General features: G+C 50.7%; 1 protein-coding gene across 1 annotated transcript in view; it reads left to right on the plus strand.

Moving 5' to 3' along the window:
• Ntn1 (netrin 1) overlaps nt 1-27,731 on the plus strand; it is a 181,068-nt gene that overhangs the window by 127,720 nt on the left and 25,617 nt on the right. Inside the window, exons 4-5 of the mRNA XM_041664620.1 lie at nt 4,603-4,752; nt 8,034-8,087. Coding sequence (XP_041520554.1) covers nt 4,603-4,752; nt 8,034-8,087 — 204 coding nt within the window. The remainder of the gene's footprint in view (nt 1-4,602; nt 4,753-8,033; nt 8,088-27,731) is intronic.

Consider the following 27,731-nt stretch of genomic DNA (forward strand, 5'->3'; position numbering starts at 1 on the left):
CTGCCTCTTGCAGGTCCTACTTGATCTCAGTCCCTGGAGCCTGAACCATACCGTTCCTACAAGCCTGTGTTCTAGATTGCTGCCTCTTGTAGGTCCTACTTGATCTCAGTCCCTGGAGCTAGGGTGCCCAGGAAAAGTAGCCACATTTCCCATAGGAGCCTCAGAAGATTTCCATCTGACCCTGTGAGCTGCTGGAAGGGCCAGACCCTTGCTTATGCTCACGCAATTGGAAGGTAAGGGTCATGCCTGAGTGTAGGAAGCCAGTGGTAAGCACCAGCCACCTCTAGGCCCTCTATACCACAGCTCCTAGAAGTCCCCTCCATTGATAAGGTCCAGGCACAGTACTAGTGAGTGTTTGAGCAAGGTGCGCCCTGCAACACAAGCCCCTCCCCCTGCCCTGACCCAGGACACTGAGATGAGCAGCAGCGGTGGGGTTAAAGTCCATACTCTGGACCCATGGAGACAAAACCTTTAGAGGAGTGTAGTCCTCTGTCCTTAGAGAGATGCCACCTGCAATCCAGGGAGAGGGGGTACTAATTCAGTGGCAGTGACAGGCCAGGGTCCTCTGTCATCTGTCTGAAACCACTTGGGTTCTCTTAAACAGTCTGTCCCTGGCTGGTGATCCAGCACAAAAACAGCCTGGGTTCTCTGCAGCCAGCCACATTCGTGGGAAACCTGACCGTGCCATGTTCTCAGGGACCTGCACTTCCTTCTGGCCTCACATTCTCTCTTCATGGAAAAACCTCTGGTAGCCTGTTTCCCATGAGCAGGTGCTGCCTGCCCCATGCAGCTTGGCGACCTGTATGTATTGGCTTCCCTCTAAAAGTCATGGCTGGCTTCCAGGGAAATGGAAGTCACCAGGAGGGCTTCCTGTGGCAGAGGGTATTCCAGCCTGGGCCCTGTTCTCAGAATTATGGAAGTTCTCTGGTGATCCCCTCATTGGAGCCTCTACAACGTCAAAGGCCCCCCCGCTTGCCTCATTCACCACTTAACTATCCTGCTGTGAGCTGGTCAGTGTGGGTGCATATGGATTATGTATGTATGCTCCCGTGAGCGTGTCCATGTGTCTGTGTTTACAGGCTAAGGGACTATAGCAGGAGCCTCTGGCTTTCTCATCCTAGGGCTTTGCCCTGAGTCTTCCCTGGCTCCCACTCTCTTTGACAAAGGCTGTCGGGATTCTGGATTTCACACTTGTATTATCCAGGGCTCTCCAGAGGAACAGAACTTACAGAATGGATGCACACACTCCAGAATCCCGAAGAAGTAGGCTCTAATGCCAGTGAGGAATGGACTTGCCAGTGAGAGTGGAGCCAAGCCGGCAAAGAGAGAGCTGGCTTCCTTTCTCTGTGTCCTTTGAATAAGGTGCCACCACAAGGGGTGTGGCCCAGATTAAAGGTGGATCTTCCCATCTCAAAGAACTGGATTAGAAGAGGGCCTTCCCACTTTAAATAATTCAATTAAGAAACAATCCCTCCCAGGTGTGCCCAGCTGCTTGGATTTTTGTTAATCCCAGATATGGTCGAGTTGACAGCTAAGAAGAGCTAGCTGTCACACCACTGTAGGGGACCTTACCTCAAGGGCACTGCCCTGCGTTGGCTTTTCTCATCACACTGAACACCCACCTTCTTTGCTCAGGTGTGATTTGAGCCATTCAACTTCCCATGTCGGTGGGGAAGACCTTACTCTGGGGCTGTTTGCCTGGGAATTGGGAACGAGTGCCGGGTGTGGCTCCATCCGGGTTGCGTTTGGCTTCAAGTAACAGCAGACCTACCTCACAGTGATTTCTACAGGGCAGAGTTAATTTCCCCTTGGAAGAAACAGATGTAGAGAGGGGGTCCTGAGGGTGAGGGGTCTGCTCTTCTCTCTCCTCAGGGCTGCAGATCCTTCCTGTGTCTCCTGTCTGTTGTGGATCCTCACCGGCCTGTTCCCTTGTCCTTCCGCAGCCATACTGTTTCCACAGGGTTGTTGTGATGTCACGGCGCTGCTGTGTCTATAGGAGTCTTGATGAGTTCACCTCTGCTGGCAGATGCTCTATTGGTGGCATGCTGCAGCCTGGTGATGGTCACAGAGGTCTGAATGTGACCTTTTAGTAACTTCCATGCATAGATAATGACTTGTTAGTGTGGAAGCATGCTACATACTGCTGCCCCAGTTAGACCAAAGGCATGGGTTTGACTTTCGATGGAATTTTGGGAGAAGGATTTGGAAAGCTAGCAGCAAGCTAGCTTACATCTCTTCTGAGGATGAACTGTTAGGATGAGCTGACCATACAGAATACATGCTAAGAACCGTCCTCCTCTGCTGCAGCAGGCTTCTTCCGGTCCCCACCCTTCCCAGCAGCGGGCCAGCCACGGAAGCTGAGGTCACAATGCATAGTTTTCAGTGCTCCTCCACCCCCGGAGTTTGTGCTGGGTGGGCTCCTGCCAAGACAAGGACACTCTGGGCCAGAGCTGGTGCCTAGGTGTGACGTGGTTTAGAATCTTCACTGACCAAGTAACCTTTTGCAACCTTCTAAGGATCCAGGAGTCACTGGCACACAGTTGTATTCTCCTGGCATTCAATGACTTTAAGGATTGGCAGTGGGCTTGCAGAGCAGGCCAAGAGAGGTCAGCTGACACAAGAACCTGGTGTCCCCACATGCCAGTGCCCAAACCCACATCTGTGGCTCATGACTGTGGGATCCTGTGCCGTGGCCCTCAACTTTCACATGGCCAACCGTGTGCCTGTATCACTCACCTTTCCTACTGCAGGGCAAGGTCAAATCCCTTCCTCACTGCCATTCTTCCCACAGACCATCAAGATTAGATCTGTTCTTATTGCTAACTTTAAAGAGGGTGCAGACTTGAATTCAGTGTACACGGATGAAGACGGCATCTCAGCAGAGACGTTTCCCCCTCTACAATGACATCTTTGTTCTTTGTCTCCTGGCAGTGACAGACGCAGCTTGAGGGAAGACAGGTTAAGTTTGGCTCACGGCCTCAGAGGGCTTCTGTCCAGGATGACAGAGGTGACATCCCCATGCATGGCGCACTTGAGCTTGAGGGGGCCTGTTTATGTGGGACGGAACGGGGAAATGAGCAGAGAAAGCTGGAGCCAGGGGCAGATAGAGCCACCAGAGGCCCACCCAGTGACCTACTTTCACCAGAATTGCACCACAAGCCACACACTAAATGCTCTAAACATGGGAGAGCTACGAGGGACATTTCAGAGTCAAGTCTAAGAAAGGACCAAGGTGGGAATGGTCCGGTGCTTCTCAGGGATCCTGTGTCATTGCAGCCAGCAAGCCGCTGGCCTGCCAGGTCTCTTCAGTCCTCCATCCTGTCAAACCCAGGCCCCTCCTCATCCTAGTGCTTCCAGAAGTTTTTTTTTTGCGTGTCCTGACGCCACGGGCACCAACATCTGCTCGCATTGTTCTCCTCTCTGCGCGCTATGGACAAGCTGGCTCGAAGGCACACATTGCTCCCCCATCTCCCGGATGCTCCTCGCTGCACTCCCAGGCTGGAGGCCTAGGGAGAGGCTGCCTGTTTTAGGGCCCATTGAGAAGGGAATTTTTACATTAGCTCTTTTGGAATCTCAGTTCTCATTTATTTTCCTAGATATTTTTGTACTCTTTGGGGACAGAAACACAGCAGCATATGGCATGAATTGAGATGGCTGTAGAATGCATTGCTGGCTCACACTGCCCTCCTGGGCTCCTGCAGCAGGGACAGGCACAACATGGCCTCCTTTACCCCCATCCCTTCATCAGCGAGTCCACTGCTCAGGCACAGGTGGGCAGAACCTTGGCAACCTCTGCCTGCCGGTGGGGGTGCGGTAAATATTGCTTAGAGCCTCGTGGTGGTGGCAGAGATCTCCCCCCAAAGTTCTGGCTGCATCATTGCGGGAACACCGTGGGAGAGCTCCCAAATGCAGTTGGATGTGGGGCCACCCAACGGCTCACTCTTCAAAACCAGGAGCAGGGGGGTCATAAGGTTCACACAGTGACCTCTGACGTGAAAACAGTTGGCCTTGCTTCACTCCCAGCTTGACTGTTCCATTCTTGGGAGGCCCCTGGGTGGTTTGCCAGTTCACCAGTTACCCATTTAGTTGGGGTTTTAAGATAAAGCGTTGTTGAGACCCAGAAGTCTGGGTTCTGGGTATCTGCCTGCTGAGCAAGTAGGGGTAGCATCCTGGGCGCCTCTTTCTTTGCCTCCCTCTGGCCAGCATCCTTAAACTTCATCAGCTAAAGACCCTACTCCACCCAGGGAATCCACAGAGAAATCTGGGGGAGATGTCAGTACCTTTACCCTCCAGCGTCCCCGTCTCCATCCCTTGACACTGTATTTGAGTACCAGCCTTCCTCCTGGGCTCTGAAGGTGTTCCCCGGCTCCCCTCTCCTGTTCCTCAAGCAACCCTTTGAAGTAGGTCCATTTTGATTTCGGTTTCCCATTTCTTGCTAGGTAGGCACTCCACCTCAGAACTTGTGGAACATGTGTGGGCTTGGTTAGGCCCACCTGTCCATCGTTTTCTATTCTTTTTCTCTGGGGTAGGGTCATGGGACACCCCTGGGTAGGGAAGGGCACTAACTGCCTCTCTGACCCTTCTGTCTTGTGTTCTTCGCAGCCTGTGATTGCCACCCTGTGGGTGCAGCTGGCAAGACCTGCAATCAAACCACTGGCCAGTGTCCCTGCAAGGACGGCGTGACAGGCATCACCTGCAACCGCTGTGCCAAAGGCTACCAGCAGAGCCGCTCCCCCATCGCCCCCTGCATCAGTATGTGTAGCTCCTTCTCCCCTCTGCTTGGGTGGGGCACCCTGTGGGGGCTGGTTCTGATGTCCAATGGGTTTAGCCGTCATCAGTGGGCATCTCTTCATTCACTGGGGCTCAGTGAGATCCTCTGAGAGACTCCAGGCCTGTAAGTTCCTTCAGATGTGGCTATGTACATTAGAGCCCTCAGTACTGACAAACACCGGGTCACTGGCTCCGGGGGGCAGCAAGACTCCAGTTTGAGCCCCACTCCTACATGGCACTTTGACCCCACCCTGTGGGGATAGGGGCCTGCCACGGCTGCAGATTCAGAAGAGAGCAGACCGAAAGCCTTGAGCCTTTGAGAGAAGTTATTCAGGTTCTTGTTCATGGCCCCTGTGGTCCCTGTGAAGGATTAATAGAGCTTTGGAGTGGGGGTCCCAGAGAAGCATTACAGGGAGAAGGTGGGCCATCCTGACCTTGGCTCTGAAGGGTCTCTGTATTTCACATCTGGTAAGTCATGCCGCTGTGACCACGGGCAGCTCTTGCTGGCAAGTGAAGCCTAACCCAGAGAGGCCCAGCCTCATCCTGGTGATTCCTTGGCTAGGGCTGGCCAAGCCAAGAAGGGACGGCTGAAGCACAAGAGCAGGAGAGAGTCACAGCAAACACACCAGAGTCCAGGGAACCAAGTAGATTCTCTAGAGAGTGGGCTTGGCGCGCTCTGCCCAGGGAGCTGGCTGCTGGCTGCTGGCTGCTTTTGAATGGCACAGTGCCTTTAACCTTTATAATGATTTAAACAAAAATCAAAGGAAGGATACTGCTTTGAGACACAGTAAATACCATGCAAAGTCCCTGGGCATGGTTGTGTGAGCTTTGTAATCCCAGTGCTTGGGAGGCAGAGGCAAGAAGAGTGCAGGTTTGAGGCTAGCCTGGGCTACCTAGGGAGACCCTGTATTTAGAAAGAGAAGAAGGAAATGAAGAAGACACACTGTCTGCAGCTGCTTATGTGGAACGGCACAGCTGCAGCGGATATTACCTATGGAGCCTGAAATATTTACTACTCGGCCCCTTTCAGAAGTCAGTCAGTCTCGTCTGCTGAGGGTTTCAGAGTTCCTCAGTGGGCTCCAGGGACTGATTAGTGATGGGAATTCAGAACGGGCCCGAGAGCCTTGGGGCCTCGGAGTCTCTTTATGCTGGGAGCCACCACTAAGTCCTAGGATGTCCCTCACAGAAGTTGCCATTGTCATCCCTGCTCCAAACAGGTTGGGCTGCTTAGACAGCCTGCATCTCACCTGTCCCACTTATGTGTTCTGACCTGTCCCACTCCATGTGGCCTCTGCTTCCAGAGCAGGTCAGCTCTCTCAGTTCCGGTGGCAATTCTGACTAGTCTATGAATCGAGAGTCCCTGTCAGGGTGTCCCTGCAGGTCCACAGACAGCAGATGACCCAGTGCTAGCCCGAGGGACTGGATCCTGCTGTCCTCCCGGGGTACAGGAGAAGGAAAGGGTGCTTAGGTGGGCTGTCACTCAGTGCAAGGGCACATGCCTAGTGTGCCCCAGGCCTTGGGTTCACCCCCCACCCAGCATTTGAAGGAAGGGGTGGAAAGAAATCCTTCCGGAGATGACATCCAAGCACCACTCTCAGGGTCTGTAGAAACCCTTCTCTGTGCACGTGCCAAGGTATGAGACGAACATTTTTAGAAAGTCAAGTATATCTGGCCTCTGGAAACATGTTCTGCCACTGCATAGCCTCTTTATTAAAGAGGGAAGGAGCTGCTGGGTCGCTCAGAAAGGCAAGAACTATCATTTCAAGATCCCTAGGAAAGAGCATCCTGAAACCAACTTTCAAAACCAGTGCCTGTGCCCGCTCCCACGCTCTGTACTTTCTGACTTGCTTTGGGGATGGGAGGGCTCAGGTTCAGGGAGCCATGGGCCGCTGTACACACTGAATTTGGGAGGCCAGCGTGCCCCATTGGTGTGATCCCCTTTTGTAGACCATTAGATCGGGCCATTTGGACGTTGTTTCCAGAGAGTTTCTGCTGGGACCAATGTAACTTTGTAGGACTAAGGAAGGGCCTGGCTTCGGTCCAGCTTCCTAACGAGCTGCTGTGACCGGACACCAAAGAGATGTGTGGATAAAGTCCCCGAGGGTAAATCTACCCCTGCTGTGGGCTGCTTCTGCTGTCTTTACCTCCGAAAAGTTACAAAGCATGGTTCCTCTAAAAGACCCAGACAGAGCTCAGGTCGAGCCTGAGGAACATCTGACCACGGACTCAGACGGTGGTACAGACAGAAGGACCAGAGGTTGCTCACAGTGTTTGTGTGCTCCTCCTAGAGCAGGGTTCTCGACCTTCCCAATGCTGTGGCCCTTTAATACAGCTCCTCATGTTGTGCTGACCCTAACCATAAAATTACTTCGTTGCTGCTTCATAACTGTAATGTTGATACTGTGACGAATCGTAAAGTAAATATCTGATAGGCAGGATATCTGATATACAAAGCCTGGGAAAGGGTCGTTCGTTCCCCCAAAGGGGTAGTGACTCACAGATTAGTAAGAACCACTGTCCTAGAAGGACTTTGGTCTTGTCTATAGAGAGGAATCCTGCACTTTTGACAGCTGGTGGCTGAATCTGTGAAGGTGACTGGCTGAACTTCTTCATGTGTCAGAGCACAGGGATAGGTCCAGGAAGTGGCAGGGTTGAGCTGCTTCTCCAGGTAGAAGAGAACGCTCAACACAAAGGCCACGCCTTTAGGAGCCCTGCCTCTTGCAGTCACATCCCTGTCTACCAGCTAAGAGAAGGCCTTAGCCAGACTGCAGGTGCATCTACTCCATAAGAAGCTTCCCCAAGAGCAGGCCCCCAGCCCCTCACACACCATCACTGCTTCTAGATCCTTCCTCCCACCTGTGAGTTCACAACGTAGGTAGTCATATCATGATGGACAGGATGGAGAGGAGTCGGACTGAGATGGACATGCGTGTCAGGTCCTGGGTATAGCATCAGCCCAGTGGACCGCCAGCCCCTCCTGCTGCCCCCACTCCTGACCCTCCTTAACAGATGGGACCCGTGATTTTTCCCATCCCAGTGAAGACAGGGGAACGCATTGAGAGCCCAGGATCCCCAGGACCCTGCTGCCAGCTCCCCTTTTCTCCTGGCTTTTCTTCCTTCAAGCTGAGTGGTGGAGTGGGTAGGGGGGAAGGAGGCTGGAAGGTTGGGAGGAGTCTGTGCTAAGATTACCCTTTTCTTTCCAAGAACAAAAATGATGTCATTTTAACTTTTTTTCCTTCCTCCCTTTTCTAAACCTCACGAAGAGATTCCTGTAGCGCCACCCACCACCGCAGCGAGCAGTGTGGAGGAGCCGGAAGGTGAGTGCTTTGGTTGTTGTATTGGCTGTGTGGTAGGACACGAGTGGGAACATGGGTGGGGACTAGAGGCCAAGCCCCTTCTGTCTCACTCACACGCTGTCAGGGGGATCGGCTTTGTGTGCGTGGTCCCCTCAGCTGTCCTGAAGAAGGAGCTGCCGGACACTTCGTCATAGTTCTGCCCCTAAGAATGAAGTCAGAGGATGTTTTATCAGAGCCAAGGGCCAAGAACCCTGAAAGTGGAAAGTGGCACTCTTCCTCTCCCTCGGAGGTTAAGAAGCTGCCAGATCGTCAGAAATACTAGGGCCAAGGACGCCTCTCCTTCCTGGGGTTGCAGAGGAAGGAGTACCTGGGCATGGTTCAAGGTCAGAATTCAGGAGCTCTGAGACCCAAGATGGAAAGGTAATCCCATTTTCACATCCACCTGGTACCTGAAGATGCAGCCTTTACTTCATGACAAAGGTAGGTTCCCTGCCACAGCTGGCAGCAGTTCTGTGATGCGCTCACCATAGCAACCGTAGCTGTGTTCCCATTACAGACTTGGTGCAGATACCATGGGATAGGATGTGTGTCCCTGGCTGCTTCACAGTTACACGAGTTCCCAGTCCCATCACTAGTTGCTCATCTGCTGTCATTGAGAAAGCGCGTATATAACATGGCTGCACCATTAACTTGGGAGAGTTTAGATAACTGGACTTCAGTAGTATTTCCCTGTATCCATGTAGATGCCCTTTGCCGTAAGATGGGGCGATGTCCTGATAAGATTATTGTGAGACTGTAAAATGCAGTAATATATAATGCAATAGTAAAATGCAATAATAATGCATAGCTTAGCAGGGCATCCTCGCCCCTCTGAGCTATGAACAATGGATGAGTGTTGTGCCTGCTTGGGTGAGTGGATGGGTACAGCTCCCTGATGCTGCCCAGTGTCACAAGAGAAGGAAAGCTCCAAGCCCGTTCTGTCAGCCCAGGGAATGACACGAGTTGAAAGCATGGCTTTACTCAGTGCATGCTGTTTTCACACTGGAGTAAATCAAGACTATTTTAGCATCAAAAATCAATTCTGAGAAAGGGTTTCCTGGGCTTCTTGGTGGAGGAGATGTTTCACGTCCATGGTCTGGGTACACAGGGAGCTAAGAGTCCCACAGGATGCTGTGCCCTGTGAGGTCTATCCAGGGCCACATCTGGAGACCCTGGTCCTGGGGTAAGAGTGGTAATGAGTGGAAGATTGACATGAGGGCCCCAATCAGTCTGGGAACTTTTCTTCCTGAGTGGCTCTGTAGGGAGCCATGGGTGAGCTTGCACACTCAGGTGGCCACCTGACTCTGGGTCTAGGGGAGGACTGTCCTGGGAGCGTGAGAGAAAGCGGTCAGGACTTGAGCATCCACAGCTCAAGTAGCCTTAGCAGCTGCACTGGGCTGCCGGAGTCCTGCTTAGACAGTCCGAGATATCCCAGGCCTGGGCAGCTGATAGAATCCCTGGTGGGAGAAGGGTAATGACAAGGGATGAGGACACCCATCGCAGGGTGCCTGGGTACTAGATACCAGAGTAGAGGTATAGAAGCTGGAATCTGCCCTTCTCAGCATTGTCTCAGAGGAGGACAGAAGCTGATCGTTTTCTATACTGATTTTTTTTTTTAAATGAAAAGTTTGTTCTCCCCAGCTTCTTGAGAAGTTAAGGCAGGAGGATCACTTGTGCTCACAAGTTTGAGGCCAAGATGGGCAACAAAGTTGCCCTGTCTCATGAAAACCACAAACACAAGCAAAAACTGTCTTCTCTTGCTGAGGACAAGGATTCTTCTTTTTAAAACACAGGGTGGGTTTTTTTTGTTGTTATTATTTATCATTAAAAATAAAGTCAGGGATTGAGGGTGTAGCTCAATTGAGCACATGCTCAGCACGCAGGTTTAATTTCTCCCATCAATTAATTAAAAACAAGAATTAGGGGACAGTAGTTTTGAAGCAAGATGTTAAAGTGGAAATTGGATTTTTTATGTGTGCATGTGTTGGCATGTTCATATGTATGTGTGTAAATGTACATGTATATATTACCACATGTTACATGCCTGAGGCTCAAAGTTGGCCACAGGCATCTTCCTAAATCGCTCTCTGCAGGTGGAGTTTTCTGTGTCCCAGCAGTCGCTCTCAAATAGCCAACACAGAGGCTTAATATTAATTATAAATGCTCGGCCGATAGCTCAGACTTGCTACTAACTAGCTCTTACAACTTAAATGAACCCATTGCTATCAATCTATGTATTGCCATGTGGTGTGTCGCTTTACCTGTCCTCCAGCATGTCTTGTCCCCTCTGTGTCTCCTGGTGACTCCTCAGACTCTGCCCTTCTTCTCCCCAGAATTTTCCTAGTCTGGCTCTTCTGCCCAGCTATAGGCCAGTCAGTTCTCTATTAAGCATTGAGAGTAATACATATTTACAGTGTACAAAGATTGTTCCACTTTAATTTTTGAGGCAGGGTCTCTTGCTGAACTAAGCTGACTAGTCTATCAAGCTAGCTTGTTCTAGGCGTCCCCTATCTCTACCTCCTGAGGGCTGGCATGACAGGCAGCTGGCATGCCTGTCCAGCTTAAATGCTTCTGGGTATCTGAAGTCTAAAGTATACATTGAGCCATTTCCTCAGTTCCAGAATTTCTCTCCCTCCCTCCCTCCCTCCCTCCCTCCCTCTCTCCCTCTCTCCCTTCTTCCCTTCCTTCTTTAAGATTTGTCTGTGTGTGGGTATCCTCAGAGTCCATACAGGGTCTTGGACTCTGGAGTTGGTTGTGAACTGTCTGATGTGGGTGCTAGGCATTGAACTTCAGTCCTCTGGAAGAGCAGAAAACGCTTTTAACCACGGAGGCATTAATTCCTTCAGCCCCCAGATTTGGTTCTTGATACTTGGTGGTCTTGTGACTAGTCAAAAGTGGCAATGACACACATGAGGAGACCTGGATGAGCTTTGGGGCTGCCCAGGGTTGTGCAGGGGTAGGGTACACAGCTTGCCTTAGGACAAGCTAGACTTCGATGGGCTGTCTGTCTCGTGGAAGGTTTTCTGGACCCTGCAACTTGACTTTGAGTTTTTCTTGTCATGATTTTTGACCTTTATCTTCTGATAGAAATGGGCAGTTGAAGGGGTGAGGGGGTGGGGGCGCTCCTGAGATGTCTACACCTACTACAAGAAGCCCATGTGAAGCATCTGAAGGTTCTGGGCTTTAACAGACAAGTCTAAACAGCTGTGGCACTGGGGAACCAAGCCTGAGGCTGTGGAGTGCTCGCTCCAGCCCCTCTGAGCCACACCCACTCCTAAACTCTGGTCGTCCTTCTAGCAGCCTTTGGTTAGCTAATTACCTCCTCTGACTCCTTTGGATTTTGTGACTGTGGTTTCTTCACTTAGAACCTTCGCGAATATGGCCAAAAGTGAACCACTCCAGTGCTTTGCTTGCAGGGGTCATGGGAAATCGGGTTTGGGGCTTGGAGCAACGCCTGGGACCTCAGCTCAATCTCTGCAGCCTGTCCTGGTGGGCTTTGCAAAGCAGAGGCCTTTGCTGTGGCTGATCTTTGGGATGTCCTATCATCCCAGGAACCTGGCTGGCTAGCTGAGACATTGAGCTGGAGGCTGGGAGGCACCTGGGAAGTGGGGGCCCTGTGCGCGCCCACATTGAGTGAAAACCCTTAGTGAGGCCACCTGTGGAAACTGCATGCAGCCACTTACTAGAGGAGAATTAGTAAGTCATGAATTTATTCTCTAAGCCGAAGGATGAAACTTCACCCTGAAGTCAAGCCCTTGAAGAGCCAGCTTCCTTGGAGAATGTTCTTTACTGCTCCCAGGCAGTGTGGCAAGGACTAAGAGGTCTGCAGCAGAGAAGGCCAGGAAGGGAGATAGGAAGCCCCCACACAAAAGGGGTGTCACGGCCAAGGCTGTTTGGGACACATCTAGTAACTGGTTAGAGGGCCCGCCACTCCCGTGGGTACAAGAGAAACACCTGCCCAGGCCAGCTCTAGGCAACTCTTGCCCTGCAGTGGTTTGCTTTTATGGACACGCGGGTCCACAGGAGGAGCTCAGGTTTGGATGGCTCTGAGGGTTTGGCTGCAACTACAACTTCTCCTCCCCCATTGAAACAGGAAGGGGTGGGGTCTTGTGCTTCTACCCTGGTGCCCCTGGGCAAGAAGGACCTTTTGCTCCTGCTAGAGCTTCCTAGAAACACCTGCTTACTCCCCTGCTGCCCCTGACAGTCAGCTTCACCTGGAATGCTTCCCGAGGCACGTGGGCCACGATGGTAGACACGCCTCACCTTGGCTCATTTGCACAGTAAGCTGCTTTCCTTGCTGGACCATCCTGCTTGCAGCTAGCTTCAGAATACCCCGTGAGATTCCTTGGGGGTTGAGGAGGAAAGAGACATGCAGGACTGCATCAAGTCCACGTGAGCCCCACCCCCACCCAACCTGGGCTGTGGACCTTCCTTCAGAGCCTGAGAAACCCATAGCAAGGGAGAGTAGCCTTTGCTGCATCCCCCTCCCCATTTCCAAGGCTCTTCTTCCTTGTGGATGCTAGACATGGGCTAAGGCCCACGAGTAGTCTTTCAGGAGAGCCCAAAGAGAAGACTGCACAGCTGGTGTGCTCGAGGATGCTGCCCCCAGTGCCACCAGGTATGTGAGGGGGTGGGAGTAGGGGAGCGGAGGGGGTATGTGTATGTAGCCTCTCCAGCTTTTTGCTAAAGAAAATGAGTTTATAGAGTTTTGCAGCATGGGCCAACCTGAGCGCTCAGATCCCAAGAGCCCTGCCGATCTGATTTTGCCATCTCTTTCTCTGTGTAACTTATCCTGAGAATCCTGTTGTGAGAGGCCTGTGGTGGGATTATAACGCAAGCACAGGTGCTTCAGGGGTGAAAGCCCCAAACAGGAATTAATAAAGCCACAAGAACAGCTGGGTTTGGAGGCACAGGCCTGTAGGCCTGTAATCCTGCGACTCAGGAGCCTGAGGCAGGAGGATCACAAATTCAGGACTTGCCTGGTCTATAGAGCAAGGTCAAAGTCTGTTTGAACAAATTAGTGAGACCTCTGTCTCAAGGTCAGAAAGTAAAAGGAGGACCGAGCATAAAGCACAGTGGTAGGATGTTTGCTTGGTATGCACAAGGTCCTGGGTTCCTTCCCCAGGACAGAAAACAGACAAGAATCCAGCACAGGGCAAGGGTGTTGAGGTGATGTGCTCGGCTTCCGTCTGCTCTTCTGTCCAGGAGGGTGGGGTTGGGGCAGAACACATATCATTTCTGTAATAAATAATATTTTAATTAGAATAGCAACAGAATGCCAAGCAAAAATAAGTGAAGCAATAAAAATCTGGGGTGAATTGTTTTTTAAATTGTCAAAATTGAACAGACAGGGAAGAACAGAAGGAAATGGAAGCTCATACCATGCTAGGGGGAGCAAGACTCAAATTGTCAAAATGCCAGTTCTCCCAGAAGTGACCCAAAGATTTAGCATAATTCTGGTCACCGTCTCCATGAGATGGGGCAAGATGCTAAAGTTCAGCCAGAGAAATCAATGTGTAGTATGAAGAGCCAAGGCTTGTACTAAAGGTGGCTAATGAGGGTAGTTAGGTCTACTGGGTATTTCAAAATATTGTAAGCAGGGTGTTTAAATGAGTGTAGCATAGGAATGCAGAGGGGTCAAGAAGGGTTTGGTACCAGGACAATGTGGCTGCGGACGAGGGAGGCAACCAGCAAATGCTGCTTCGAAAACTGGTTCCTTACTTACCAACATACTTCTGCAGTCTGTCACCAGAGGGATAAAGAGCAAATAATTAACCAATCTGTAATATTCTAAAAGTATCCACCCATGGGATCTCAGGGCAAGGAAGTCATAGGACTTTAAACCCCAGATCATAAAGGGAAAGGTTTTGTAGATATAAATGGAAAACTCCTATACTTCAGAAATCTCTCTAAGCAAAATAAAAGGTCAACTCGAAGCTGAGAAAGCTATTGTGATGTGGCTGGCCACAGGTCAAAAATCCTCAATAAATAAAAAGCACTTAGAACTCAATAAGAGAGCCTAATGAGCAACTGAGGTGAAGTGAACTAGAAACTCAGAGAATTTGTACAAAAGGCAATGAGTACAGGAAGGATTAGGCTTATTAGTAACCATGACAGTGTTGGCAAGAGTATTTGCCGTCTTAAAAACTTACTAGGTTTGGTATTTTGTGTATGTGTACAATACTAGGGGATTGAAACCAGGACCTTGCACACATGAGGCAAGCACTCTATCAGTAAGCTATTCTCTAGTCATTTTTTTCTTTTTAAGAATTTTAAGATTTAATTTTTAAAATCATTAATGCATATGTGTGTGAGTCTGTGTGAGTTTATGTGCACCAAGAGTGCAGGAACCCGCTGCAAGCAGAGGAGGGCATTAGAGGCCCTGGGACTGGAGTGACTGACAGAGGGTTGATAGCCACCACGTGGACGCTGGTTTCCTGGCCCTCCAGAAGAGCAGCAGTATGGTTCACCACTGCGTCATCTCCAGGCACCACCCCTTTTTAGTTTGAGACAGGGTCTCACCAAATTGCCCAGCCTGGCCTTGAGATTTTAGCTGGGTTACAGGCCCAAGCCACCAGATTTGGGAGATTTGAAAAGGGCTGGAGAGAGACACTTGCAAGCTTTCTGCTGGGGGCGTGACTTGTACCTTACAGGAAGAGAGATTGGTCACCATATCCAGACATATCCGTGGGCTCACCTCTGCCTAAGGAAACAGTGGTGTTTAATAGGCTTTGGTGCCAAAGATGACGATTGTCACAGTTTGTAGGCATCAAAGAGCAGTCTGTTTCTTGAGACAGGTTTTGCTGTGTAGCCCTGGCTAGCCTAGAACTCAATTCTATATATAGATCAGGTGGGCCTTGAACTTGGAGTAGTCCTCCGTGTCTGCCTTACCCTGGCACTGGGACCGCAGCTGTGTGCCAATACACCCAGCTCGAAGCACCTGGCTGTTATTCGGCGCTGTTTGCTCGTAGGATATAAGAATGGAAGGATGTTTACCATATGCTGCCGGTGACAGAGCGACCTCTGCAGCGGATTGCACGTAGCGTCAGCTTTGCTGTGGAGATGGGTTTATAGAGTATTTTGGTGAAAGCGTTTCATTATGTCTGTGTGTTTCGCTGCTTCTTAACCAGGGGCTCCTCTGTTCCCCAGGGGACATTTGGCACTGTCTGAAGACATTTTCAGTTGTCTCAACGGGGGTAGGGAGCCACAAGCATCTCATGGGTGGAGGCTGCCAGACACCCCACATGCATAGGACAGCCCCATAACAAAGAGTTCTCCTCCGTCCCTCAAGGCCGACAGCACCAGGCTGTCAGAAATCTTGCTGTATTTATACAGGACAAACCTATATGTTCTCTGCAAATTCACTGAGAGCCCAGGCTTCCTGGGTGGACTTCTTACTCGTACAGCCCACTGCTTGGATGGCACCGAGGAGTCAGAAAGCCCAGGACCATTAAGCCAGCTGGTATTCTGTGGGATTGTGTCTGTTTGCCTGCTCTGTTTTCTTCCATGCTAAAAATTCATCTTTCAAAATTTGTCTCAAGTTTCACTATAAATTGATGGATCTCTCCTTAATGTGGCTCAACTCGTTAAACATTTTTTTACATTATTTATTTGCCATGGCATGAATGTGGAGGTTGGAGGACAGTTTGCAGGAGTTGGGGTTCTCCTTCTACCAGGGGGGTCCCGGGGATTGAACTCGGGCCCTCAGGCTTGGCAGTGCCTTTGCTCTCTCCCTAGTCTGAGAAATCTCACTGAAGTACCAGGAATGGCTAATAGAAGCATGCTCGTTGTTTAGACTTAATAATTTGGTTCTGCTGTGTGTGTCAGCCTCTCTTTGATTAGAAAAAAAATACTTTTAGGCCTGGGATCAGATCCAGGGTCTTGTGCATGCCAAGCAAGTACTCTTCCCCTGGGCTACACCCTCAGCCTTACCTAAACGCCTTTAAAGAAAAATTTAGACATTATGACAGTCTATCCCTAAATATTTCAGAACGTACCTCTGAAAAATAAGTGTCTTGACTTATAATAAATTCCATGTTTAGGAATTTCTTGGTTGTCCTCCCAGTATGCTGTGCAGCGGGGTTGCTTGTGACTTATTCACTAAGCCATCCCATGATGATGCGACCCACTTAGGATCCTGGGCTGCTCTGAGAGACGATGAATGGGAAGTGTCACCAAGTGAATAGCGCTGCCAGTGTGGTCTTCACTGTCACTGGGAACCCATGTGCCCTTGAGGGGTAGCCATGCTGTGTCCCTGAGCTCAGGCCAGCCCCTGGCTTTGTGGATGTGTGAGCTCTGAGTTTCCCTCACGGGGGCACCTCAGAGAGAAATATCCAGAACCATCTTGTGTCTTCATGGTGAGTGTAGAGAGCATGGAAGCTGAAAGACTGTGAGCATTTTTTTTAAAGGGGTATCATTCCTGGGTGGGGTGTTTTTGGTTTGGTTTGGTTTTGAGGCAGTGGGGGTAGAGCTCAGGGTTCTTCACATTCTATGCAAGTTCTCTAACCCAGTCTCATACCAGTGTTTCCACCCTCGGCGCAAACTCACTTCGGGCCTGAGTGCTTGTGGTAGTGGTGAGGCTGTCTGTCCACACTGGAAGGAAGGGATGGAGCTTCTCAGGCAAGTGACGACAATTGGGTGTCTCCTCGGGACAAAGCAGCCCCTGGTTGAGCAACACTGGGTTAAACCCAGATGTCTTGACATCAGCACAGCTGCCAGAACTCTCAGCGAAGGAAACCAGAGATAGGGCCAAGGAAATATGGGCCTCTTCCACTAGCCAGTGGGACTTGCTCCTGCCTGCTGGCATGAGGCCAGACTGATCCCATAGGTATCATGGGATGTATTCTGTAGTAGGTTGAACTGTGTAGAATTATACCGACACATCACTGCTGGGGAATCCCCAAGTGGCAATGTAATATGGTGTGACCCGTCATTTTCTCTCTCCCTCTCTGAATTCCCCCTCTAATTCTCTGTTCTGTCCTCCTTCCCCCATCCCTGCATCCCTTCGCCCTTCTCTCTCCCTTCCCCCCTCCCCTACATCCCTGTCTACTACCTTTCTTGTTCTCTTTGCTTTCCCTGGTCCCCTCCCCTCCCCCTCCTTGCTCTCCTCTTCATGGGTATGCACAGAGGGCAGGGCAGAGGGCAGACTGGGTGCAGGCAAGGCTAAAAAGCATCTGTCCCCACAAGGGTTCCCTATCACCCTAGCGGCACAAAGCAAGTCACCCTATTGTTCTTCTGTCTCTGGGCCTTTGCAGGTGGAGGGGAGGACAAAGGGATGAGCTCAGAGGTCAGAGGAGCAAGTGGGGTAGAATATTTAGCCATTGGATGCATGATGGGGCAAATGACAGGTGTCAGGGAAAGAAAGAGGATAGGGGACCCTAGCGCCACACCCATGTCCCACATCCCAGAGATCTCACTGGCAGAGGCTGTGGGGGTGGGGTGCAGGCTTCAGAGCTTGACCAAGGCAGGGAAGACGACAGGACATCTCGGGCTGTGCTAGCCCGTACCTCTGCCTTGAACCCCTAAACTCCCAGTGAGTACCTGCTGGGCTAGGATGTTGCTGTCAGTGCTGCCCTTAAAAACCCCAACAGCCAGTGAAGTGGGACAAGTGAATAAAAACCCCTCCAATCCTGAGACTGGAGTATAGCACCCGTGGCAGCTTCTTTGATTAGATAGACTAGCAGATGCCACGGCACCCAGACTTAGTGATTATAACAGCTGCCAGTGGAGCCATGGATTCCACCCTTAAGAACCTGGCTATGAGTACTTGCCCCAGCCCTGTGGAAGATCCTGCAAGCCACTCCGGAGCCCTGAGCCCAGGCCTTATAGGAGCCATGGAGACGGGCTAAATGGCCCTTTAAGTACCCCTTCAGCTTAAAATCCTGCAGCAAGTATCAGACATGGTGGCATACACCTGTTATCTCAGCATTTGGGAAGCTATGGCAAGAGGGTTGAGAATTTGAATTTGAGGCCAGACTGGGTTACATAGTGGGTTTTTGGTGAACCTAGGCTGTGTATCAAGACCCTGGGGCCTTTTTGGAAGCCAGCTGTGGATCGCCTGAATTTGTTTCCCATTCTATGGTCAGCAGCTGGGTCTGGTGGGCCAGTGCTGGCCTTCTGTTCCCAGGGAAGGTACCTGGAAGTAGCCTGTGAGGCCGTTTTTGGATTATGTGGAGGTGGCTGGGGGAGTTTGCATCAAGGTGTGAATATGGCCATGGGAGGAAGGATGACAGGGTTTGCCTGGTTAGCAAGGAGACTTTCTCTGGCACACACGGCCCTTCACACTGAAGAGGGCCTGAGGTCAAAGGCTACAGATGTCCACTAAGTGGCTTGATGCGTAGCCTATCCCTGCTCCCACCTCACCACCTCTAGATTTTGAGGTGGGCGGAAGAGGGAAAGAGGATATACGGGTATATCTGTGCCACAGTGTGTTAGAGGGGTCAGGGGGTAGGTCTGGTGAGCTGGTTCCTGCCTTCCCTCTTGTGGCAGGGTTTATGCCATGCTGGCTGGCCCATGAACTTCCAGACATTCTCTTGTCTTCACTTCCTGTCTTGCCCCAGTAGCGCTGGGACTCCCGAGGTGTGTCAGAGCTTCTGCTCTTTTCACATGTGCTCTGGAGATCAGAGCAAAGCTCGGGGCCTTAGGCTTGTGTGGCAAGTGCTTTTATCCCCTGAACCATCTTGCCAGCCTTTTACCTCCCCTTGAGCAGGACATCTTCTTTGCCACTCTCTCTCTCTGGACTCTCAAAGTTGTAGGTGTGGCCCGTGAAATCGGTCCCCTCTCTCTGTTGCCAGCTTGCTTCCAGATGTGACTAAACAGCGACCCACTTCCTGTTCTCTCCTTCAGAGAAGCCAGCATTTCCCAGAGTCTGACAAGTGCGGTCATATTGTCTCATGGCCTCTGCTTAGGCGTCGAGTGCAGTTGGGTATGGTGGCACACACTGGTGATCCCAGCACTCAGGAGGCTGAGATGGGAGGATCAAATATTCCAGGCTAGCCTGGGCTATGTAGTGAAACTCTAGCCTTCAAAACAAAACAGCAGTGCATTTTGGAATCAAAGACAGGACAAAGAACCCATCTTCCATACAGAGACACCTAAAATGGACATATGGCAGTGGAACATACCTGTTCACTCTGACACCCAAAGAGGGTGAACATCCCTTCCAATGCTCTTCAGGGCATCATGCTGACAGTTTGAAATTTGCTAGGCTGGAATTATTTTGGGGATGAGCAAGCTTTACAGATGACTTCCCTGCCCTCCCAGAGTGTGTGTTGCTAACCACTCTCTGCATCCTGTTGCTCAAACAGTATCTGGGAAGTAGGATTTGTGATGCTCGTACCAGCAGGAGCCTAGAGACAGAGCAGTTTTAGGGCCTTCACATCTCTTATGGAAGAAGGCGCATCCTAGAGGCAGCCGAGACTTGCTCTAGGCCACACAGGAGGTTGGCAGTGTATAAAGTCAGCCTGCCTTCCTTGCAGAGAGAAGAGGAAGGGGTGAAAGGTCCCTCCCTCCTACTGGAGAGAGATCTGGGCTGTTTGAGACAATGGACTTCCAAGAAAGCTACGTCAAGGTTTTCTTTTTAAATTTTACTTTTATGTGTATTATTTTGTGTGCATGAGTGTTGCGCTTGCATGTATGAATGTGCACCCTCACACACCTGGTGCTCCGGAGGTCAGAAGAGGGTATCAGATCCCCTGGAGCTGAGTGACAGATGATGGTGAGCTGCCATGTGGGTGCTGGGAACTGAACCCAGATCTGCAAGAGCAGCCAGTGCTCTTGACTGCTGAGTCATCTTTCTAGCTTATACTTTCAGCCCAAACTGGTCTAGAACTCACCAAGGTAGCTCCTTCTTCCTCACCCACCCGAACAGGTAGCATAGGCCACAGCTTCCTGGCTAAGTATTTGTACTGTCGCAGGAGGCCACCTCCTTCAGCTGCAGGGATAGGTAGGCCCACTGAGCTTCTAAAGCTTCGTGGGAGTCTCCATCATTCCCAGACAGAGAAGCCTCCAGGTCTGTTTCGGGGGCCAGAAAACCCAGCATTGTCTTCTCGCTGGATGTCAAGCCTGCCTTTCTTCCTGTGTGTTAGTTAGAGACCTTAGGTGCCAGCCATTTGTACAGGTTATTTGGAGTCAAGTATCTTAAGTTCGGCTCTCCCTAGAACCTCAGGAGCCTAAGATGGGAGTTGTTGTGGGGGTGGTTTACTGAGGAGTGTTCCCAGGCAAGGATGGCACGAGAGTGTAGGGCTGAGAACATGTGGCCTCTAGACTAGATGAGGCTCCAAGGAGGAAGCCACGAGGAGACGCTCTAGATAAAGGCAGAAGCCAGGACATTACACTGGCCAGCATCAGTTGGCGATTGGCTGTGGACTCCCTACTGGAACTAGATAGACCAAAGCTTGTGCCTGCCTAGACATGGCCCAGCAAAGCAGTGTGCACCAGACAAAGGCTGCGAGCGTGTGTGATTGGCAGCCAGAACCTGTGGAGCTGCGTGTGCTGGTCCAGAAAGGAGGGGAGAGCAGGACACCCACCGCATCTGCTACCCTCAGTGACCATGGATTCAACTAATCATAGATTTCAAAGAAAACAAGACAGACGAAAAAAACCTCATCTATGCGGAACTTGCCCCAACATTGTATCTTTCCATGAAGAATACAGTAACTTGAACATCTTCATTGCATCGGGTACTATAAGCCAGAGATGATGTTAAGTGTGGGAGGATGCATACCTTACTGTCTAAGGAAGTTGAGTGTCCTCAGCTTTTGGTCCCTGTCAGGGGTCCTGGACCTCTCTGATTTTGAGGGGCAATGGTAGTCACTAACTTAGAAGGTTTTGTTAGGGACCATGTATGGGTTTCTCTTTGCCCACCCTGGCAGTTCTCCACTGTAGAAAGTGTTGGCTGTTCTCTGGGGTCCCCATGCCTTCCTCACAGCTAGCTAGTCAGTCACTCGGTCTTACTAATCTCACACCTCCTCTCTGCCATGCACACCACCGCTGCTGCTGTCTTTACCTGGAACCGTTTAGCTTCTTACGATCCTGCATTGGTCAGGCATGTGCAGTAACAAACATTTCTTGTAGTCTAGTCATTGTTTGCCCACGTAACAGCCGTCACCCACAGGTATTCTTGGTTGGATGGTTTCCTCTTGGCAGTGAGTCCATCATATGGCTCTGCCATCCCTGGGGCCACAGAGTCGCTTCTGGGAAGCCCATGGGTGACTTCCATAGGCTTAGCCTGGAAGTGTTCAGTGTCATTTGTGTTCATGTCTCTTTTGTTAGAACCCAGTCACATGACCATGCCTAACAGCAAAGGGTGCTGGGTAATGCAGGCCATATATATGCATACATGGAGAATGACACAATGGTTGGTTACCACGTACAGTTTGCACATAAATCATCTGGACCACTGTGCTGACTTCTGGCCCATCTGTGGCCACCTGCCACTGTGATGCTGTAGTAATCGGCATCAGAAAGCAAGGCCATTTTTCTATGTAGGAAGCAGTTTAGCCCAGTCTTAGCCAGGAGTGTGCTTCCTGCCTGACAGCTGCCTGGGTTTTTGAGGGACAGGCAAACTGAGCAAGGGTGCCACCGGGTTCCAAGGCATGACCTCATCAACGCTGGCTTAACCAACCAAGCTGACTAGGCAGCCAGCAGAGGTGATGCACCAGAGCGATGACCATCCCCTTCTTTCACGGCTTCCCAGGGAGCCCAGCGCAGCTCATCTGAATCCCCTTTTGGTGTTGACAGCAATTCCAGTTTGTGTCCACTGTTGGCTCTCACTGGAGAAGTATGCAGAGAGCCAACTGGATCCCTGTTGGGACAGCTTTGTTTTCCCTGCTGAACACAAAATCCCCTGTTCACTGGGAAATCTGACAAGGAGACCCCGTGGGGCAGGCCGGTGGGAGCAGATACCAGTGAATACAGCGGCCCGAATAGTTTCAGCTTATTAAAGGCGAGTACACGGGATAACTCTGCCCGCCGAGTGGGAGATAGAATGGGGGCACAGAGCTGTTACAGTGGATTAGCAGCCGCAGGCGGACAGACGGAGGCAGGTGCGGCTTTCTCTGCAATTTGGAAAGGCTTAGGGAAGGCAGAGCCTGTGCTCTGAATCCTTGTCTTAGCCTCGTTTGGGCAACAGGCTGAAAGTGGGGGATTTCTTGTTCAGCCAGGCTTGGGAGTAGTTTTTATGTTCCCCTTGTCCCTTCACCAATTCCCAGAATTCCTTGGGAATTCTGAGGAAGTTGTGCACTTATCCACTTATTCATTCTCTGCCCATTCATTCATCCACCATGCATTTTTAGGATCTCTCACGGGTACCGGGGTTACCGTGCTGAGCAGACAGGGACCCTTCAAGTTGTACTACATGAAAAAGACATGTAGGTACAGTGGATGGTTCTAATTCCATTTTTAAACTGTTAACCAAACTCCACAGGCATTGATGTCACCTTCTGTGGCCCAACTGTCATTGCTGAGAGCATGCTGGGGCCTTGCTGTTTAACGAATGAAGCCTCAAGTCCAAAGTGGCGTGCTGATCTTCCAGATGGGCTACTGTTTCCTAACGGCACAGATGGCAGATAAAAGGGGATGATCCAGTGGTCCCTGAGTATCCACGGGACCTTGGGGGTACCAGAATCTGCAGATGCTTAAGTCCTTTTCATAAACTAGCATTGTTTTTGCACACAGTTGTCCTGCATCCTTCTGGACACTTTAACTCACCTCTTGATTGCATTTGCCTAAAATGACACATGTGCCATGCACACACTGTGTATTTTCTCAATTTAATTTTTTATTTATGACTCTGTGTGTGTGTAGGTATATGCACATATGAGTGCATTACTTGCAAAGGCCAGAAGAAGGCATTGGATTCTTTGAGGCTGGAATTAACAGCTGAGGTTGGTACTAGGAGCTGAGCTTAGGGCTTCCAGAATAGCCGCAAGCCCTCTTAACCACTGAGCCATCTCTCCAAAGAATGGTTTTCTTTAGAGAATGATAAGATGTCTGTGTTTAATGTGCATGCCTTTTCCCCCTAAAATATTGTTTATAGTTTGTTGAATTTGTGCAGGCAGAGCTGTGATTATGGAGGACTCACTGAACTTGGTGTCAGCGATAGAACTGGAAATTCAGAGTCTTTGAGCAAAAGCTCTGAAATATTGGTCATAGAAGGCAGAATTGGAATCTTGGGAGAGTCTTAGGGTGCTACCTCAGGCCTCTTAGTATGGATGTAGATCTTTGTCTCTGGATCTTTTCTTCCTGGGATGGGTACCTATCCTCATCTCTCCTAGCAAACACCCCTCACCAGCTGGGTGGCTCATCATAAGCAGACAAAAGCTCTGTACTTTCCAGGGTTTGCAGAACTCATGGGGGAGGTGCGAGTTTTGAACTTGGATGCTGATGAAAGGTTTCAGAGCTCGTGAGCATGTCGCTGGGAGGAAGGAACTAGTCTGGATCATCCCTCAGAGTCACCAGGGAGCTCAACTACCAAGTGAGGAGGAGGCACCTGAGACCAGGCAGCTCTGAGTTAGTCCTGTGAGTTAGTCCCAGGGGTTGCTCCTTCCCGACTTCCAGCAGAAGTTGGTGTTGTGGGTACCAGCTAGGACTCATGCCCCTGATGTCAGAGAACTGAATGGTGCTTTATCCACCAGAGGCGTTCTGGATTCTCTCTAGAGGCCTGACCGGAAACTTCCTAGCAGGTAGTTCAAGGGTACTCATTGCCTTCACAGATGTGACTCCAACCTGGGTAAAACCCTGCTTTAAGATGAACTATCAAAGGGTTTGGTTATAGTTTGGTGGTAGAATACTTTCCTAGCACATGTGAGAGTCTGGGTTTGATGAGAGAGATGTGGAGGCAAATATGAATGGATATTGCTTTTTTTTTTTAAATGAGGGTCTTAAGCCTCTGTGGATATTGATTGGTACCTGTGGATGGTCCTAGAGTGTTTGAATCTCCCCTAGATATCGGGGTGACTGTGTACACTATGTTCATAATGTGGCTGTAAAATTTATTTTCAGTATTTGTAAACAAAGAATAATTAAGCTCTAAATGACAGCCTGAGGGGCTTCCCTTGTGGATAGCAGTTCTACCTCTATGAAAAATTTCACCATCTACCGCTTCTCCCCCGAGAAATAGAAGAGCAGCTAAGTGGCCCCCAGTGTGTGCTGGCTTCCTGTCACGCTTCCCAGGGAACCTGGAACTGTTTCTCACTCAACACAGCTAGCCACAAAGTGAAGAGGAGGTGATTCTGTCTCCTCTGCACAGCGACAGCTGAGGAACAGGGAGGCTGGCTGGCCAGACTCTGCAGGGCTTCTAAACACCACACTGGTACCTGAGGGAGTGGGCTCTTCTGTAGAAGTCTGGAGGACTCTCCCGTTGGTTCAACAGGTGGGCTGGTGTAGGCTGTTCCAGAAGGTGGACCTAAGGCCATCTGGAGGGTAACAGAAGTCAGGTGAGGCTCAGCCAAAGACAGTCCTGTTCTACCCTTCGGCTAATGGGAAGAGAACTTGAGCTAAGCAAGGATGGGTCTGCTGCTGGGGTCATGAGAAATCCTGTAGCTTGGGCACAGTGAGTTTTGGGGCCTGTGTGCATTCCAGCAGTCCGTGGAAAGTTACAGCGCGGGTTGTCGATGCAAAGATTGCGTCTGCTTATCCTTTAAACATGAAGAGTACCTTACCGAGTTCTAGGCCCCAGATGGTGCTATGGGTGCCAGCGAAGCCTGTCCTGTGTAGCTGGCCAGGGAAGCAGGTGGTCTGGATGACATTTATTGATAGGGTGTCCCTTGTCAGTCCTTATTTTATTTTCTAGAGATAAGTTATCGCAAGCAGGAGCCCCCCAGTGTCTTGTCTTTCTCGCTTCTTTCTGTGATTTTCTTTCCCTTGTCTGAGTTCTTATTCAGTGCCCATGCCAGAACTCATTTGTCATTCTGATGAAGGATTTAGAAATAGTTTGGGGAAAAGGAATTTCTTCCCTGGGTCCAGCAACACTTTGAACATGGCAGGCTGTGAAAATGGCTTGATTTCCCAAAGGCATGGCTGGTGGTCCGAAGGGCAGGGCATCGTGCGCACACTGGAGGCAGAATTCGGGGAGGGGAGTGATGAAGGATGGATGATACACAGTAGCAGCCACATAGACATGCTTGCCCAGGTTCCTTAAGCAGGGGCAGCCCTTGCACTGGACAGAGACACTAAGGGGTTCGTGCTCACATGGTTCTCCGAGTTCCCATGTCTTTTTGGACAGAGAGACCTATCTTGGGAGTTCCAGGAGTAGCTGACACAGCCTTTTGGGCCTCTGTCTTCTTACGGGTGGCATACTAGTTCTACTTCTTGGTGGCATAGGTCACACAGTGAGCAAGATGCAGAGTGCATTGGCAGGGGTCGTCCTGGTTTTCCCTACCACATCCACATGTTTCTGCTACTCGGATTGGACACTATTGCCCTCCAAGGCTGAGGCAGTATCGGCAGGTGGGGTGCGGGGCAATCCTAAAGCCTGGGGTGGTCTGTGTTCTGTCCCCTCTGCATAACTGACATTGACTGGCGACCTGTGGGAGGACAGCTAAGGGTCAAGAGAGAATTCTAGCCGTCTGGGAGCTGCTTTAGCCAGCCAAGGTGTCCTCTCTCCAGTCAGGAGGGCGTTCTGCAGCCCCAGAGGCTCTGGGCAAGAGGCTCTAATCTAATTACATGCTTTATTTGAGCCAATTTGTTTTCCAATCCATCTTGTTCAGCAAGAAGAAAGAGCATGCTGAGGGCTCATTTGCACCCTCTTGTTCCAAGGGGAAAAGAGGGGCTGCTCCCTCCTGTGGTCAGTACAGCCCCTGACCTCCTCCAGCCTGGAACCCCACCCCCAGTCAGGCCGCAGAGAAGAAGCCCGAGCCAAGCCGTCCTAACCCTGTCATCAGCCACAGGCAGAAGGGCCTGGCTGTTTATCCCACTTTCTTAAGCCCGGCAGAACTCTGTCTTTTCCTTTTGGGGGTCCCAGTGTGTTAGGAAAGATTGGAGCATGCTACCTCGAGGCCAGGTAGCATGGGACCGGGGCTGCTCCTCTCTAGGGCTCTCCCCTGTATAGACCTCCCATCTCTGGAGCGAGAGCTGCCTACAGAGTCCAATGGCTGGTATTTAAAATCTGCAAATATATTTTCATAATAAGCTGGTGGATTTCGGATCTGTGTTATTAAAGTCCAAATAAAACACCAAAGCCCATCCAAGCTCCCGGGAGAGGGAAGATTTATCGACTCCCACCCTCCTCCTCAGGCAGGGCTCTGTGTGTGCCAAGCCTCACTTTTTATGGATTGCGGTGTTTCCCAAATTGCCTTTTTCCATCCTTTGGAATCTTGCTTCCAGCCTTTACTTTTCTGCCGCTGACCCAGACTGGCTGCTTCCTGTGGGTTCTGATACTGAGCCTAGTGACTTCCGGTCTTGGGCTAAGGCAAGTGGGGCCTAGGGTCTTGGCCTACCGCATGCAGCCGCAGCCTGAACTGTTCAGCAAATACTTCCTGAGGGCCTGATGAGTGTCCTCGTCCCTGGGGACCCGGCATGCAGCCCCTGACTCCAGATAGGAAAGGAGACACAAATAAACCGATAGTCCCTTCACTGCAGTGTGAGGCATGCCCCGAGGAAACAAATCCTCTAAAGACAGCAGGACAGGCAGAGGTCAGCCATAACTCAAGGCATCAAGGACATATTTGAGCGAGAGATGTCTTTGGGCTTAAACAGAAATTGGATGTGACAGAAATCCAGTAAAGTTGGTTTTCTCTCACGATTCTTTAAGTTAGAGTCAGAATAATGAGGGCTGCAATGATCCTGGTACTGATTACATGTCAGGCCTCATCGTAGCAGGATTGTAAAAGATGACAGCCATATCTCCAGTGACCTCAGTCAGGAATCCGAAACTGTAAGGCACAGTGCTGTACTCAAGGAGACATGGTTGTGTAGGGCCCTGGCACCAGCACCTCTATGCCTCTGTAGCCCCCTCCCCACCAGCACCGCACACCCTGAGGACAGCTCACTGCCCTGCACAGGGGCTGGAGGTGCTCTTTCTGTAGATGGCAGCTCGTGCCTCAGAAGGCATCTTGGCCTCCTATCTCCTGTGCCCCCCCGAACCCGCCACCTCCATCCAGTACCAATGTGTACAGAGTACCCAGAAGATTGAAGAACTCACTAGCCAGTATCTCGTGAGCAGCCAACCAGCCATTGCCAGTGCCATAGAGCCTGTGTTTGTGGCTCTACTTATCTGGGTAGCTGTGGTCACTGCCCTTAGCTTATTTTATACTGTCTGGAGGTCCCCAGGATCATTGGTAATGAACCCTGTATCAAGTCTGGGGACACTAAGGTCTGGTTGCTAGGAGGAGGAATAGACCATTCCAGGCTGGGAAGTGGGTGCTAAGAATCAAGGTTCTCCACTGAACTCAGAGGGAGGCTGCCCACCACCTGACTAGGAACAGGCTCAAACGAGGCTCAGTGGAGTCTCAAAAGGAAAGGCACTGAGATCCAGATAGAGCTGCTGAGCCTGGAATAGCCCATTGTGTGGGTTGTCTCTCATACCCAAAGGGCACTCTCCACCCTGTACTTCCAGGTGGGTCCCCCAAGTTGCCCCTAGTCCAACTGTCATATCTAACAGTCTGTCCTCTCCCCGCTGGCCCTGTC

The sequence above is a fragment of the Microtus oregoni genome, unplaced genomic scaffold (genome assembly GCF_018167655.1).
Source record: "Microtus oregoni isolate MIOR12 unplaced genomic scaffold, Mior012 000015F_ref0000493, whole genome shotgun sequence".
Classification (NCBI taxonomy): Eukaryota; Metazoa; Chordata; class Mammalia; order Rodentia; family Cricetidae; genus Microtus; species Microtus oregoni.